Here is a 15,628-nt window from a genome sequence, read left to right as displayed (position 1 = left end):
CGTGCAATAAAAATATCTCAGGAGGAGGCGCATAAGGAAACCAACGAACAGTTGAGCCAGTTAAATGCCAATTTAATCCATCTTTCTACACGGGTCTCTCAAGCAGAACAGAAGGTTTCAGACTTGGAGGACTCGAAAAATCGACAGGTGTCTGCAACATCACAGATTCAGGCACAACTCGAGGAACTACAGTTCAAACTTGATGAGGTGAAAAATAGATCTTGACGGTTGACTTTGAGGTTTATAGGCATTCTGGAAGAGGCAGAAGCATCATAATCAGTGACTAAAGTGATCTCTGACCTCAACTACAAATGCATCCTTCCTGACAAAGCCTAAGGACTATCTCTTCATCATGTGGGCACATAGGGTCCCGCCAATGCGCGCCACAAATTCTAAGTATCCACGTACCATACTGGTTAACTTTGGGGACTACAGGACCAAGGAGCAAATTCTGTCCCTGGATATAAGAAAGAATTTTTTTAACTCTGGTGATGATTTCAGTTTTTGTGTCATTTCCGACATGTCTATTGCTGCCGCACGACAGCATCGAGAATTTGTCGAACTCATTGATGATTTTAAGAAACTTGGAGCCCCTGCAGGCATTGTGCAATTGGCCAAACTTAAAGTGTCTCATAAGTGACAGGCTCATGTTTTTCAGGGCGTGCAGCAGGCAAATTATTTTTTGGAATTATTAAGAAAGTAATGGTTGTGGCTGTGTGTGTGAGGAGATGATATATATATTTTTCATATGTATCTGCTGCCTTCCCAAGGATTAGGGTCTTGGAGTGCCATGTCAATGCCCTAAATTTCTGGGTTTGGGGAGAGGCTCATAAGGGGGAGGATAGGGCATCACAGGTGGTGGGGTTGTGGTCATGACGGGACGGGTCATTTTGGTGAGGAGGAAGTTATACCCCTTTTGGTGGGCGGGGGGTTCTTTCACTAGAGTGGGGGAAAAGAGCAGGTGACAAAAAGAAGAATGGTGATTTTAGCTAGTTTAGTGTGGTAGTTTTGTCTCAAGATGATACAGCCCAGTAGAACGCGATCTGGGAGTAAGCTAAAGGCTATCTCATGTAATATAAATGGGGCTGACCATCCGGTAAAGTCTTCTGCTATTCTTAATTGGCTAAGGGTATCGTAATCACAGATTTTTCTTTTGCAGGAGGGAGACACATTTTAAGTGCCAAGGTAACCAGACCAAACTTCCCAAATTTATCGCACGTACGTATTATACATCCACTTCCGCCGCGGTTCGAGAGGTGGCCATACTAGTGATGTATGAATTTCCAGGGGTGGTTTATCAGACACATAAAGACCCTCAGGCACACCGGATAGTAATTAGTACACTTATCTCAAACCACCATATTCATTTAGTGAGCTTTTACGCTCCGATCGAATACGATCCTAGTCCTCTTCAGGGTCTTTATAAGGTTCTGATAACACTTCCCGGCCTTTTTATTATTGTTGGGGATTTCAGTGCCATTGCGGACATTCAAATGGATACTTCACACAAGAATAAAACTCAGAATAAACCTAGAGTTTCCCGGTGGCTGGGCAAAATCATCTCTGATTTAGCATTAGTTGATGCAAGGAGGGCTGATCACCCCCAGGACTATGAATTCACCTGTTGCTCTAAAAATATCATATACCCTCTAGAATTGACTTTATATTAACCTCTTTCTTTTTGGTGAGGTCAGCACTTCTTTCTTGCCAATCCCTTCTCTGATCATTCTGCTCTCCAGGTTAATGTAAGCTTGCCTGGCGAGATGAGTGCTCATCCACGTTGGAGTTTTGATAAATCTCTTCTGGTTGATGAAGGATGGGTTGAGACTCTCAAAGCATCGGTAACTGACTTTTTAAAGATGAATAAAGTCTTTGCTTCCTTATTGTTTTTACCTGGGAAGCTCTTAAGGCACATTAGAGGGGAAGCAATATCTTATAAATCTTATAAGGCCAAATTAGCCAAGGAAAAGGTAATAGAGTTTCAACAGGAACTTAATCAAGCACAAAGAACCTATCAAACTTTCCATGATCCAGAGGTAGTTTGTAAATTGAAAGAGGCACAGGCTTAACTTATTACTATACTAGACTATTATATATCTTGTGAGATAGTTAATTAACACACAAGTTCTCAGCGATTCTACGAAGGGAACAAACATGTGGGGACATTTTTGGCCTGGTCTGTGAAAAAAAAGTCTAATAAGGACACTATCAAGACCATATTTGACAAGGAACAGGGTATACACATCAACCATTCTGAAGTTGTTGAAAGGTTTTTTTTTTATCCCATTATTCAAAAATATACTCCTCTTCTCTTCCAACTAATGTCCTGTTGTTTAATCAGTATCTTGATGCGCTAAACCTACCAGTGCTAGATGAGGCATCTCGGGCGAAACTTATAATACCCTTTTCCCTTCTTGAAGTTAAAGAGACGATTATGGCCACTTTGAGTGGAAGGCCTATGGAGAAGCTGGCCTCCCGGCCGAAATCTATAAAGCTCTTCTAGGACAGCTAGTCTCGTTTCTTGCTAGTCTTTTTAATGATATACTCCCAGGGGGCAGAGATCCCAGCCTCTTTTACAAGGGCCACAGTTAATTTTGTTAAAAAAAGATAGGCCGCCTGAGAAACTGGATTCGTATCGTCCGATTAGTTTACTTAATTTTGATTATAAACTTCTAGTAAAGATCCTGGCACAAAGAACGACCTCAGTGGCACAAGGATTAATTCATGAAGATCAATGTGGCTTTCTGCCGGGTAGGCTTTTAGCGACAAATACCAACTTCTTAATCCAGGCTATTGATTATTACTCCCACAATAATAAACCAGTTGCATTATAATCCTGGATGCTGAGAAAGTGTTTGATTTGGTTCAATGGGAAGTACTGTTCAGGATCCTAGATAGGTTCAACTTTCCCAAGCAGTTTATCCAGGTACTTTGACATTTTTATTCCAAGGCCAAAGTAAAAATCCTGGTCAATGCTCGGATAGCAGGGACTTTACAAGTTCATCAAGGTATGCGTCAGGGATGCCCCCTCTCTCCAGTGCTTTTTGCACTTTTTATTGAACCTTTAGCTGTGGCACTGCACCAAGATAATTCTATTGTTTCTCCTGTTCCTCATGCACCCCAATTGAAACTGTTTGCTGATGATATGATTCTCTATCTTTCAGCCGAGCCCTCAAATATTGATAGGGCTTTTGGCGAAAATAAAGGTCTTTTCAGATTTAGTGGGGTATAGGATCAGTCAATCTAAGTCTGAAGCTTTGTTATTCAATGTCACCAATGATACTCTTCCTCTAGACATGCGGGCCCAGTTCCATTTTTCTCGCCCTATCAGATATTTAGGTATATATGTATCTCACAACTTCTCTGATATTTTTTTTGTTGAACTACCTATCTACCTTTAAGAAAGCACAAGGACTTTTGCAGAAATGGCAAACTTCTTCATTGTGAGGTATTGGACACGTGGCATTGGTTAAAATTATGACTTTTCCTCTTTTCTTGTTTATTTTTTCTAGTTTGATCATTAAAATCCCTCAAAAATTATTTAAAGATCTTGATACAGTGCTTCATCAGTTTATATGGGTTAATAGAAAACCTTGGGCTCAGCTCAAAATTCTATCTTTGTCGGTCAAGGATGGAGGGATATCCCTACCGCATTTTGGGAGGTACTACGAGGCTGCACTTATGAATTGGGGTACCACAGCAGCCTTATCTCCCAACCTCAACTATTATCTCAAGACTATGCTAGCAGACTACAATATGCAGCTTGCACCTGTCCTCAAGTTTCCACTGCAGCCCAAACTCACCAGATATAAAGTTCCCACTATAATCTGTGCTAGGATCTCACAATTTCTAGATAAATATCAGGTCCCCACTTTCCACCCAGCAGTATTGCTTACTGACGCAGGGATGATGGGTATAAATGTTATCCCATCTCACGTTAAACAATGGGAAAAGCCGGGTTTCACTAGGTTCTCTGATTTTATAGTAGTCAACCAAATTAAGACCTGGGCACAATGTCATGGGAACGGAGTAACCCATCCAGATGTCCTTAGATTTTCATATCTTCAGATCCTACATTTTCTGCACCCAATCGTTCCAATTGTTGACACATCTTCTCCCTTCACCTCAGGGTTTTATGGAAATCAGATGGGCATAGGCAGTTGGTATCGGATTTTGAGCTCTAAGGCAGGATCTTAAATAGTCCCTCGTTTTTTTGACAAAAATACTACAGGCTGCAAGATAGACCCGCAATTGTGGAGGAATTGTATTAGCCTATCACATAAGGCAATAAGGGGGGCTAATTTCAAGAGAATGGCATTTTACTCAAAATGGATGTTCTATTACACCCCTGCACGAATTAAGAAAGAATTTCCGACCCCTTCAGGCCTTTGTTCACGATGTGCCAACATTCAAGGTGACTGGCTCCATATATGTTTTACCTGTCCTAAGCTCGCAGACTACTGGGAGAGAGTTTTCCAGTGGATTAGCTTGAACGTTCGGGTTGTACTTGTCCCAGACACTATGGGAGCCTTGTTTGGCATTTCCAGCCACCCTGAGGTTTTATGTATAGCCTTGCTGATTGCCAAATCACTAATTGTGCAAGCTTGGAAGTCGCCTCTCCCACCATCTTATGTGGCTTGGGAAGCGAAAATGAAAGCTGTTAGTTTCAAGGAAAAACGATATGCTCAACGTATAGGTGCAGTACGAAAGTTTAAGGGTATATGGGGATGAACCATTGACTCATGTACATAATAATCTTGTACCATTGGACTTTAGAAAGGGTACTTTCTGGTGTCTTTTCCTTCTTTGTCAGGCTCTATTTCTAATGTAATCATGGAACATGAAATTGATACCGTCAAGATAAGATGTCTGCCCTGTTAATCCATCTTATTTATTCGTCATTTCTTTTTTCTTTTTGGGCTCCTTGTGTTGTATGATTTCATCTTTTCATAGTTGTATGTCTGCTTCACCTATCCAACATTGTCAAGTATTTTTAAATGCTCTGTCTTTCCTGTTTATGATGGTTATATCTGCTCAACAATAATCCAATATGGGGATGAGTTTGTGCAATAATATATACTTTCTGGTATTTTAACTGTGTTTAATTATATTGCTATGTTAAGATTGTATGATAAGGTTGCTCATTTAAGAATGTATCAGGCACTACTTGCACTTTACTTATTGCACTACCCATGTTGCACTTTTTAGAGGCTTATAGAAGAAGTCATCGTTTAACCTTTTAGTATGAATTGTTCTTTCCTCTCCTTCGTGTGGTTGGGAATAAGTGTGTGCTTATTGCTTTTAGTGTTGTGTGATTTGTAACTTGTCATTTATACTATTTTAATTGTGTTACTTGATTATATATATTTGCATGCACATAGCTGCAGTTATATATTTTATTTTGTTATTTTATGTATGGTGTTATTTTATATTGGATCATTATTGTTGTTTTTAGACAATGTGTGTAAATCCTTGGAGGTTATTTTTTGTTCTCTTTTTTTCATTTTTGGGATTTTAATATGAATTGTGTATTTGTGTCTATTATTGTACTACGTTATGTGGACCTCCGTAGGAATTTTGTATCATATTAAAAATTTACTGACTGACTGAAACCATTAGCTGTAAGAAGTTAGTAGATTTAGTACTCCAACTGGATCCCCACAAGAAAAAAAAGGTGAAAAGAGGTGTAGTGAAAATCATAATAGACACTGGGAAAGATCACATGTTGAGTCACAGTTTAAGAAAGCTCGTCTCCTCTCTCTCCACAACCGATACAAAATGGAGGAACAAAGACCTACCATGAATCTGTACATGTAATATTGTTGAAGTCAGCACTGTATATTATTATACCCAAACAGAACCCAAGCACTCCTAGCCAGGGAAACAAGGAACCTTAGCGAAAAAAGGAATCTATCTGCTGAGTCCTACTTCTACCAAGACCCTTAATATGGTCATAAATAATACATTGTCAATCAAAAGCTGCTTGCTGCTCTTGGTGTATTGTTACAAAATGGCAATAAGGTGTATAATCAATGGCAATCTGGATATTTCTTGACTAAAGGCAATGAATATCACAGAAGCTGATAAAGAAGCTCTTGTAGTCACAGTCATGTTGTGCTAAGCACAAGAAAACGAAGCAACATAATGCTACCACAGTGGTTGATGTCAAAGCTGTGCATGCGCTGTAATGGATCAATCATGAGAAGAATCATCTTTCCGGGGCCTGAGTTAGGGCAGTGCGACTGGTGCGACCGCACGGGGCGCTGACCTGGGGAGGGGCTGCTGACCTCAGGAGGGCGCAGTGTTTAGTAATAACTTACACAAAAAATAACACCTGCTGCAGAGTTACTTGTGCATCCAGGTTTCATGCAACAATAAAAAGTCAAGATAACTCTTGCGATTAATGTTCCTACGAGTTAGAGAGATTGAGTTTTGTCAAGTGGCAATTTTGACTTGTCATAAAGTAGCGTAGACGGTTAATATGCTTGCTGTAAAGAACGTGTACCATGCAGATCACAGATCTGTATTTTATGTGGATAGCTGAGTGAATTACTGCTTTTGTTACAGAGAGTTTTTTTTGTCAGCTCTTTTCATAAAATAGAACCCTAATATAGAACAGTGACTATTATGACCTGTCATCAGAGTGCTGCATGAAAACTGCATAAAGTCGGTTAGGACATTATGCTTTTCCCCTGTCTTTCATTATCTATTTCTAATTTTGCTAAAAATGGTTCGTTCTGGTAGCTATACATTGGTATTAGTAAAACCAGCCTTTACCAGTTCTGTCAATCAAATTAAATGTATGTGAGAGAGGGGCCATGGCAGCTGAGGGTCACTTCTGCCAGGTGGTAGTGAGGGAATCTGAGGAGGTCATGGGGTGGGGGTGAAAACAATGATGGTCGCACTGGGTGCCACTAGTGCTAAAGCCGGCTCTGCATCTTTCTGCTAGAGCTGTAAAATAGCATCCTAAGCAATCTGATGGGCCAGCTAACCTAATTATTAATGAATGACTTGAACATCTTTATATCTTCCCAGAGAGAGAATAACATGCCAGAGTGTGGCCCTGAACAAGACCGTACCATTACTTCACTTTGCCAAAACGGAGCTGATATCAGTCAGAAAAGAGGTGCTTTGCATTTTCGAAACTTGGGCAGAAATGAAGAGGAAACTTCTTGTTGAAGTTGAAGAGGCAGCCAAAGCAGCTTTGACAGGTGGGTCATCAAGCTGTTTCTTGAGTGATGAAATCCAATATTTGTTTTTACCGTACTTGTTAATTTTGGTCTAAGGTTGACCTTCTCTTTTTAAACGCCTGATTCTTTCAATCCTCTTCTTCAGCCATTTTACAGAACTGTATGTCTCTTTTTTCTGAAACAGCTGTCACATACAACTCCACTGAAACCCCCTCTTGCACTCATTCACTGTTATCTCTAGATCTTATTACCAATGCGAGTTATGTATACACAGCTTATTTTGGCATCATCGAAAATTACTTTACTGACCTCATAATCCCAAATCTTCTCTCTAGCTCTATTTAATGAACCCTGCTTTTTTACCATGCACCCTCCACGTATGCCTTTTGGCCTGTTTTTTGCTTCTATTGTGCCCCACTGCTCATTTCATCTACCCCGAGATTTAAATGTAACCAGATCATCTTTGATATTTATCACTTCATTTCCTTCTTTAATTTAGCATTTTTTCCTCACTTCAGCAGCAGCTTTATATCACACCCTTCCAGACTTAACGTTTCCTATCTACAACTATAGCTGTTGGGACCACACACTATTTAATTCACTCTTCATCCTGATGAAGTATCTCTCTCGTTCATGGTCAATGGATATAAGACACACTAGATATCTTCTTTCAAGCAGACAGAGCTAAGGTAGCATGAGAGACTAGATGGTGGAAATGTTCTGTTTTCAGGTGCATCGAAAGCCAACATATAAAAACTCTAGATTGTACAGAATATGCCAGGACAGTTTTACACTTGCCTAAGAGCGCCCATAAAGAGCCTCAATAAAGAAGCTACATTTGCTGCAAGTATCATCCTATGTGAATTCCTTATGCTCACATGTAAAACAGTTCATGGGCATACACTTGAATACTCAACTGGCAATTACCGTAACGTGCAAGGAAAAAGGCTGATGGGAAGGCTTAACCTATCATTGCATAGTCTGCTTTCAGTAGGCCCCCAGAGCTCCCAGACTTACCCAAGCTTCTTTTCTTCAGGAAAGACACTGCTATGTAAGGTGAAGTGATCCATTTATCTATTAGTTGCCGTCGTTTTGGATTTTTTGTGCTTGATTCAAAATATTGATTAGTTGAGGAATGCTCATGTCAGCTCCACATACCTTTACATAAGCTCTCAGAGGTGGTAGCTGTTGTTTGAACTCTATGTACAGTCAGGTCACAGGTTCCTCAGGGGTCACATGGGAGAATGAATTACATGGACATTCATCTGCTTCCTATTCTGACCTCTCTGGAAAAGTACCTCTGTTGGACTATGTGCTTTAGGTATACTGCAATCAGACACTTAAGAATTTTCAGATGAATAGGAGTGATTTATTACATATACTTTTCAAATGTAATTTTGCCTATCCCATATGGCTTGATATCACTAAATGTATAGAAGATCCTCTTGCCCCAAGCATCACCTCACATCTTATCACCTTGTACTACTCCCACTAAAAACACTCACCTGACCCCCTTAAAGGTCTTGCAACCTGTCCTGCTCTGGCAACAGGCATCAACAGCTTTCTTTCTGACTGGTAATTGGCAAAAAGTATTCTGTTCATACATGGCTGTGCATTGTGCAAAGTTGATATAACACTGCCCATCAGCACTGTTATTAATAACAGAAATGTTATTTGGAACTAAAGAAAAAATCATTTAAATATTTCTCCAACAAAATAACTATTTTTGACCTCCTTGCTTTTATCTGATATGAATAGGTTTTCGGTGACCTGTTTTTCCACTTGTACCTATGACCTGTCCATTTCACACCATTCATGTGAATCCAGTCTAGGATAATGCACACTGGTGTTTGCTATATTTTAATTGTTTGATATGTTAGGAATGGTACTTAATTCAAGTTTAATGTGGATGTATATATATTCAAGAGTACTTGTAAACTTTGCCATGTTTAATCGAATTAACATGGCACCAGATGCATATAATTTTGGTATTCTGATTACATGGTACTTATGTCATCTGCTTTGCATGGTGCCTTAACACCCAATACAGCATAGGTATGCAGGAAGGATATGAAGCAACAATTATGTAACATGCTTTTATGGCTGGCCTAGAGGTAGCTCTAGCTGTCGTGCTAGCCTCGTTTAATGACTTGATTGAATTCTTAAATGAAAACAAACACATTCATACAAAGAGATGCTTTTAGTCAGCCCTCTTAATCTATTGACCTGTTCAACTGTCAGTCACATTTAGATTTAGCTTCTGCCCACCACTGTAAGGGGCAGTGGGGCACCTATTTCAACCATTGTCTGTTTTGTGCTGTTATCAGCAGTATTTTGACAGCTCACATGTGCACATCTTCCTAGATATGTATTGCATTTTAGTTCCAAGGCTGGCGGGTCAGTACATTATTTTCCTATTACTTTTTGTCTTCCCATTCATTAACCATTTTTACACGTACCGCAAACGCATCAGTACAACAGAATGCAAGTAGCTGTTGCTGGATTTTTTAATTTTTCGCATCCTCGTGCAGAATTGATGCAAAAACACACTGAACTCTAAAATATAGTGTGAAATACCAGATTTGCATCATACATAAAAGCAATTTGTGCAAATTTTGCATACCCAGCAGAAAAAAACTGATACTTTATTACAAAAGCAGGTAACAAGTGAAGAGGGTTAACTCTGCACCGGATGCAGCATCTTAGTCAGTCTCTCCACTGATTAGCTGTCAGTCCTCACACTATGACAAATCGAGCATTCCATATGATCTCATCAGCCTAAGCCCAGCAAAACAGCGTATGTATGCAAATATACAAATTATAACACATTTTTTATTTTTTCCAAAAATAAATTTCTAGGGGCAAGATCTACAAAGTAGTTTTTCTGTTGCAAAAGCTCTGATTCGGTGTTTGTGACCAAATACTGCTTTTAGCAATGTGATAAACTCATTTTAAGAGTCTGTACCTTTTTGCCAAAGCCCTAAAATTAATTAAAAATGAGTTTAAGGAATCACTATTGAAACTGGTAGGTCCTCCTCTAAAATAGCGATTCTTATCCATATATATCATGGTTTAGGACTGAAATAGCAGTTGCAAACCATTGAAAAGTTACTGACTAACTAACAAGTTGGGGGAGCAGCCCATTCGCACACGGGAAGGGGTTGCTTCTGTGCTCACTGTGCCACTGGATTCAAGCTAGCCTGGCTGATGAAGGGTGAAACCCTGAAACCAGTCCCAGGATGCTTGTTTCCGGTCCAGGGAGGACCTGGCTTGGCAGTTCGGGCTGGACTGTTCCCATGAGGGAACAGGGTCAAGACTGATTTGCATATGGCTGGGTCCAAACTGGGGTGGTTTGGTGAGCGAAAGAACAATGGATTAATCCCAGATCTGTGACTGGGGGTGAGTGTTTGCATTGTTCAACACTCCGTCCATCATCCTTTTGTGTTGCTGTGTTCCACAGGACCACTGCAAACTCTAAAATAAACCAAAGAAATAAACATTTTTTTTAAACATAGCCTGGATTCATTTAGGGCGAAAGATCTGCATTTAAAGGCTTCCAGCTGCACTTAAGAAAATGTTCACTTAACTGAAATGCAATTTCCGACATGGTAGTTTGCTGACACTAGCCGGCCACCATCCCTGAGACGCCATTCAATTGGAGTGAGTCACAATTTGCAACACACCTCATTAATATTCATGAGGTACGTCAAATTCCAACCAACTACAATTCGGATTTTTAAGAACCAACCTTTTAATGCATAGGTAGGATTTGAAAAACCTTTACTAGTCCTAAAAGTACTGGTCACAGTTTGAGCTTAATATTTTGCAACCAGGTATTCATACATTTTGCCCTGAGTTCAGTAGTCTGCATACAAGTCTTTTTATGAGAAAGGAAATAACCCAGCTATTTGCAACAGTAAATTCAGCCTTTTACAAGGGAACTGATCTTGAAACACAATAGCTCATGTTTGTTCTGTGACTTAAATCCTTATACTTCTTTACTTCCCCTTTTGGGGTTGTCACTCAGGTTGAGAACTTTGTAACAAAGTTTGAGTGTTTGGTTGTACTGATGCCAGATTGACATTAGAAACATAGTTTCAATTGGGAATTGAAATAGAACATGTTAAAAAGAATTTTCTTTCAGTCTCAGAGTCATGTTCAGAGGCAGGCTGGGCAGTTAGCAGCCACTACGCTTACTAATAAAGCTGTCACAAAAAACAGACCACTATAAACAACAGTGCGTCAAATTAGAACGCTACAAACTGGCCGTGTCAATCAGTAAATACAACTATTGAAATATAACAATTTAGAAAGAAACTATCAGTACAAACCACACAATAAACTTTCTGCTTCAAAAAGATACTAGATACCTCTTACTTTTCCCAGACAGCTAAACTGAGTATCAAGTGTATCTACTGTGCACAAACACAGAAAGCATCAATGATATCCCATTAGAAAGGAAAACCAAAGACAACACATTATAGATCTTGTATAAACCCAAACATGAATTTGAAAGACATTAAACATACAAACTGCAGATCTACCAATGCCAAAACTACAATTAAGATACATGGCAAAGCAAAAGCTTTGCAGTACAATAAAAAGAAAAAAAACATTAAGGTCACATATGAACATGCTAAGAAATAAAACGGTTAACAGAGGCGTAGGTCGGAATCAATAAAGCGTGATCTACATCCAAAAAGGCACAAAGCAAAGGCAAAAAAATGGCAGCCTAGAATGGATCCAACCCTCACCTCAGGGGCGGCTCACTCCACATATACAAACCTATTCCTCTAGTATCTTGTGCCTCAGGTGGCAGCAGAAGTGATTCCACTGCCATCCTTTGTGAAAGCATGTACGAGAATTCAGGTTCCTCGTACCAACAAAGTCAAATGGGGTGATAAAGCCTTCACCGCGGCCGCGGCAAAATGTTGGAACTTGCTTCCCCTGAATATTAGGAAAGAACCTAGGGCCAGATGTAGCAAGCCTTTTGCGCCTCTCAAACAGCGAAAAACGCAGTTTGCGAGGTGCAAAAGGCTTGTTGCGATGCACAACCTCAAATTGCGAGTCGGTACCGACTCGCAATTTGAGGCTGCGACTTGTAAATAGGAAGGGGTGTTCCCTTCCTATTTGCGACCGCATCGCCACGCTGAGTTGGTTTGTGACCGCGAATGCGGTCGCAAACCAACTCGCAGTTACCATCCACTTGAAGTGGATGGTAACACATTCGCAAAAGGGAAGGGGACCCCATGGGACCCCTTCCCCTTTGTGAATGCCACAAAAAAAATTTTTTTAGAGGAGGCAGTGGTCTTATGGACCACTGTCTACTCTGAAAAAAACGAAACCAAATGGTTTCGGAATTTTTCTTTTTGCAGCTCGTTTTCCTTTAAGGAAAACGGGCTGCAAAAAGAAAAAAAAAACTGCTTTATTCAAAAAGCAGTCACGGACATGGTGGTCTGCTGTCTCCAGCAGGCCACCATCCCCGTGAGTGCCTAGACTTGCTATGGGGTCGCAAACTGCGACCCACCTCATTAATATTCATGAGGTGGGTCTTTGCGACCACATAGCGAGTCGCAGAAGGTGTCTGAGACACCTTTCTGCATTTCTTTTTGCGAGTTGCAATTTGCGAGTCGCTGTGACTCGCAAATTGCAACTCGCAAAAATCTACCTACCTACATCTGGCCCCAAGTTATTTAAGTTTCAGGAAATTGATTAAAACCTGACTCTTCCTGCGCTAGTCATTGGCTTTGCTTTCCTTTCCTGTCACCCTTTTCTTTTCAGTCTTTGCTTCTCTCAACTTCTGTCAGCGCTTCGATGCTCTCTGAGCCGGAATGCGCTTTATAAATTTCACATACATACATACATACATGTGGATGGTAGGGATCCTTCTGGGAAAGTGCAAGCACTTCCCCCACATTTCGGTCCATGGATATGCTGGACACGTCCTTAGTGCCTGAGGGCTGGTGCTATTGACATCTCCAGTACACGCATAGCATCAAAGTAGTTAATCTCGTAGCTGTAATGTCTGCTGACATAGTTTGTGTCAACCATTTTTACTGCATATGTGTACACACATAATCTTTTTTGTTGTTAGCCTCTGTTTTGATTAAACTTGTCTCCTGGTCATTGTTGCGATTTCTATTGGCTTAGTATATATGTTTACACTCAGTATAACCTACTTCTTTTGTATCTCTGTAAAGTGCTTTGTTATCAGTACTGGGTGTGGTATACAACAGTAAGTAAATAATCACTCTGAAGAAAGCCCAAGAGCAGTCTACTTTCGTATGGAATAATGCCATGATCTTTTTTCAAGGAAAGAATACCATGGCCTTCCTTGCAAGTTGGGTAGAAAACGGTGGAGCATTTACAACACATGATATATACCACTGCCCCTATTGTGAGGTATGCAGTAAATACCTCCTGTTCCAGGTTTTCAACTGGAAAATGAGACATAACATACAGAATCTGTTTTTAACACACAAAGTTCCACGTTGAGCCTTTGTTCTTAGGCCTTTCCTAGGTTTGACCTGCCAGAATCTTCCAAAACAGCATTGATCACACAGCTCCTAATTCTAACTTAACTCCGCTTAATTCTTTCTTTATGAACTTTCCTTCAGATTTCCTCTCAGTCTTGCAGAGCTCATAACAATTAGAATAAAATAACAATGGCTGTAAATATGTCAACTTCTCATGCATATTTCTGCTTTGTTTCCAGATGTGTTTTAAATGGGTCATCACGTTCCCATACTCGTAAGCAATCATTTTATTCATAGAGATGTAGTTAATAATGTAATAAGGTGTCAGATTTAAAATGTATCCGCTGTAGAGATTATCTCAGTAACCTTTATAAAATAGTAATACACAGTCATTGCTCAGCGCAGATGAAAAGCCTGATCTCATCAGATTGAGGTGAAAGGTTTATGTCCAAACGTGAGCTGCAAAATGTAATTATGGTCTGTTTGCTTTTCATCACTAGACAGAAGTCACTGGATGCTGTTTGTTTGAGTATGGTATAGGAAAATAGATAACCACCCTGTGAGGCCTTTTCCAGAGTCACGTGGCATGCAAGGCCTGCCTAGGAGTAAGTATGATGTGTGAGAACTATTGTTTACCATTCCAGTCCCAGGGCCCCAGTATTGAAGCACCCCAGTTACATAACCATGTAACTCCATGTGGGTACTCATAGGCATAGCTTTAAGTTAGAACCCCAGATGCAGTATGACACAGACAATAATCCAGTCAGCTCTTTAATTTGAAAAGTAAAAATACTTTTTATTATCATGTAGGAGAATAGAATAGTACAAGATATGAAACATACTAAAAACCAGCAAACAGAGTATTTTTGGGACTGAAATAAGATTCCCAACTTTATTCTAGCCCCTGTAAGCTCAGACCAGATTTGTCATATCATTGGCTTTATGACCATTGTTATCCTACGTGTCTACGGGTTCTGCAGCTGAGATTCCACTACCCAAGACAACAGTTAAAGCTGTCACCTCCCAGAATGTTATATCCTGAAAAAGACTACCTCGCCACAGTGCTTGCCAGTGTTGCCTTCCTTGCAGATCCTCGTAGAGGTCACTGGTGACCTTGGACCTGGTCCAAGGTTTCTGGTGAGGGATTCAGTTACAATTACAGGAGTTCAACAACTAGTTTAGAATGGAATGGGGATGGGAGGGGCAGTACCCACTGAAAATCATTACATTTAAAGGGGCCTGTAACTGGATGTTTATCTGCTGTAGCCCACTGGGTTAACTGACATTGAGAGCCACCTATACTTTTAATACTTAGAAAATCACAGAAGTCTGGAAACAAGCTGAAGAACTGCAATTATTGCCCAGAAACTACATACAAAATAAAAGTGTTATATGCTTGCCGGGATACAGGTAAACCCACATCGTTAAGGGAAAACACAGTCTTGAGTAAGTTGAAAATGCAGAAGCTTTTCAAAAAATGTGTACACGCTATGCGGAAGATTGAGTCAAAGGCTTGCTGCAAAATGTTGTCATTAGGCACTGCAACAATTAAAACAATCCCCATTTATGACATTGCATCAGGGATACAGATCAAATATTTCAAGGAAATTTCAGACCCTTTAAAGATCTGATACATGACATTATACTCTCCCTTTATCTAAGAGAAGTCTTTAGAAGTTGTTAAAACAATTCGTGTGAAATGGTCGTCCTCCATTCAGATAAAATAACCAACCTGGCAACCCTTCTTTTATTTTTTATATGTAATATAAGCTATGTTTGCCCATGCTTCATACGTGGCTGTAGGTGGCATTGGTCTAACCATGTCTTTTGCAGCGCATTTGACCAAGGAGACAAGAATGGCCAGTTTCCTACCTTCTAAGGGCGTGTCGTAGTGGCTATCAATTGTGTATAACGCTTGCTCCAATGAAGCAAGAATCTCCGAATCTTGTTACTACTCTACTC

At 40.1% G+C, this 15,628-nt stretch overlaps 1 protein-coding gene across 1 annotated transcript in view; it reads left to right on the top strand.

Moving 5' to 3' along the window:
* The window catches only part of LEKR1 (leucine, glutamate and lysine rich 1), a 543,246-nt gene that overhangs the window by 332,935 nt on the left and 194,683 nt on the right, over positions 1-15,628 (top strand). Inside the window, exon 5 of the mRNA XM_069213291.1 lies at positions 7,036-7,211. Within this exon, the coding sequence (XP_069069392.1) occupies positions 7,036-7,211 (176 nt within the window). The remainder of the gene's footprint in view (positions 1-7,035; positions 7,212-15,628) is intronic.

Source organism: Pleurodeles waltl, chromosome 11 (assembly GCF_031143425.1).
Source record: "Pleurodeles waltl isolate 20211129_DDA chromosome 11, aPleWal1.hap1.20221129, whole genome shotgun sequence".
NCBI lineage: Eukaryota > Metazoa > Chordata > Amphibia > Caudata > Salamandridae > Pleurodeles > Pleurodeles waltl.
The sequence above is the reverse complement of the archived record's forward strand: the minus strand, read 5'-3'. Positions and strand labels throughout refer to the sequence as shown.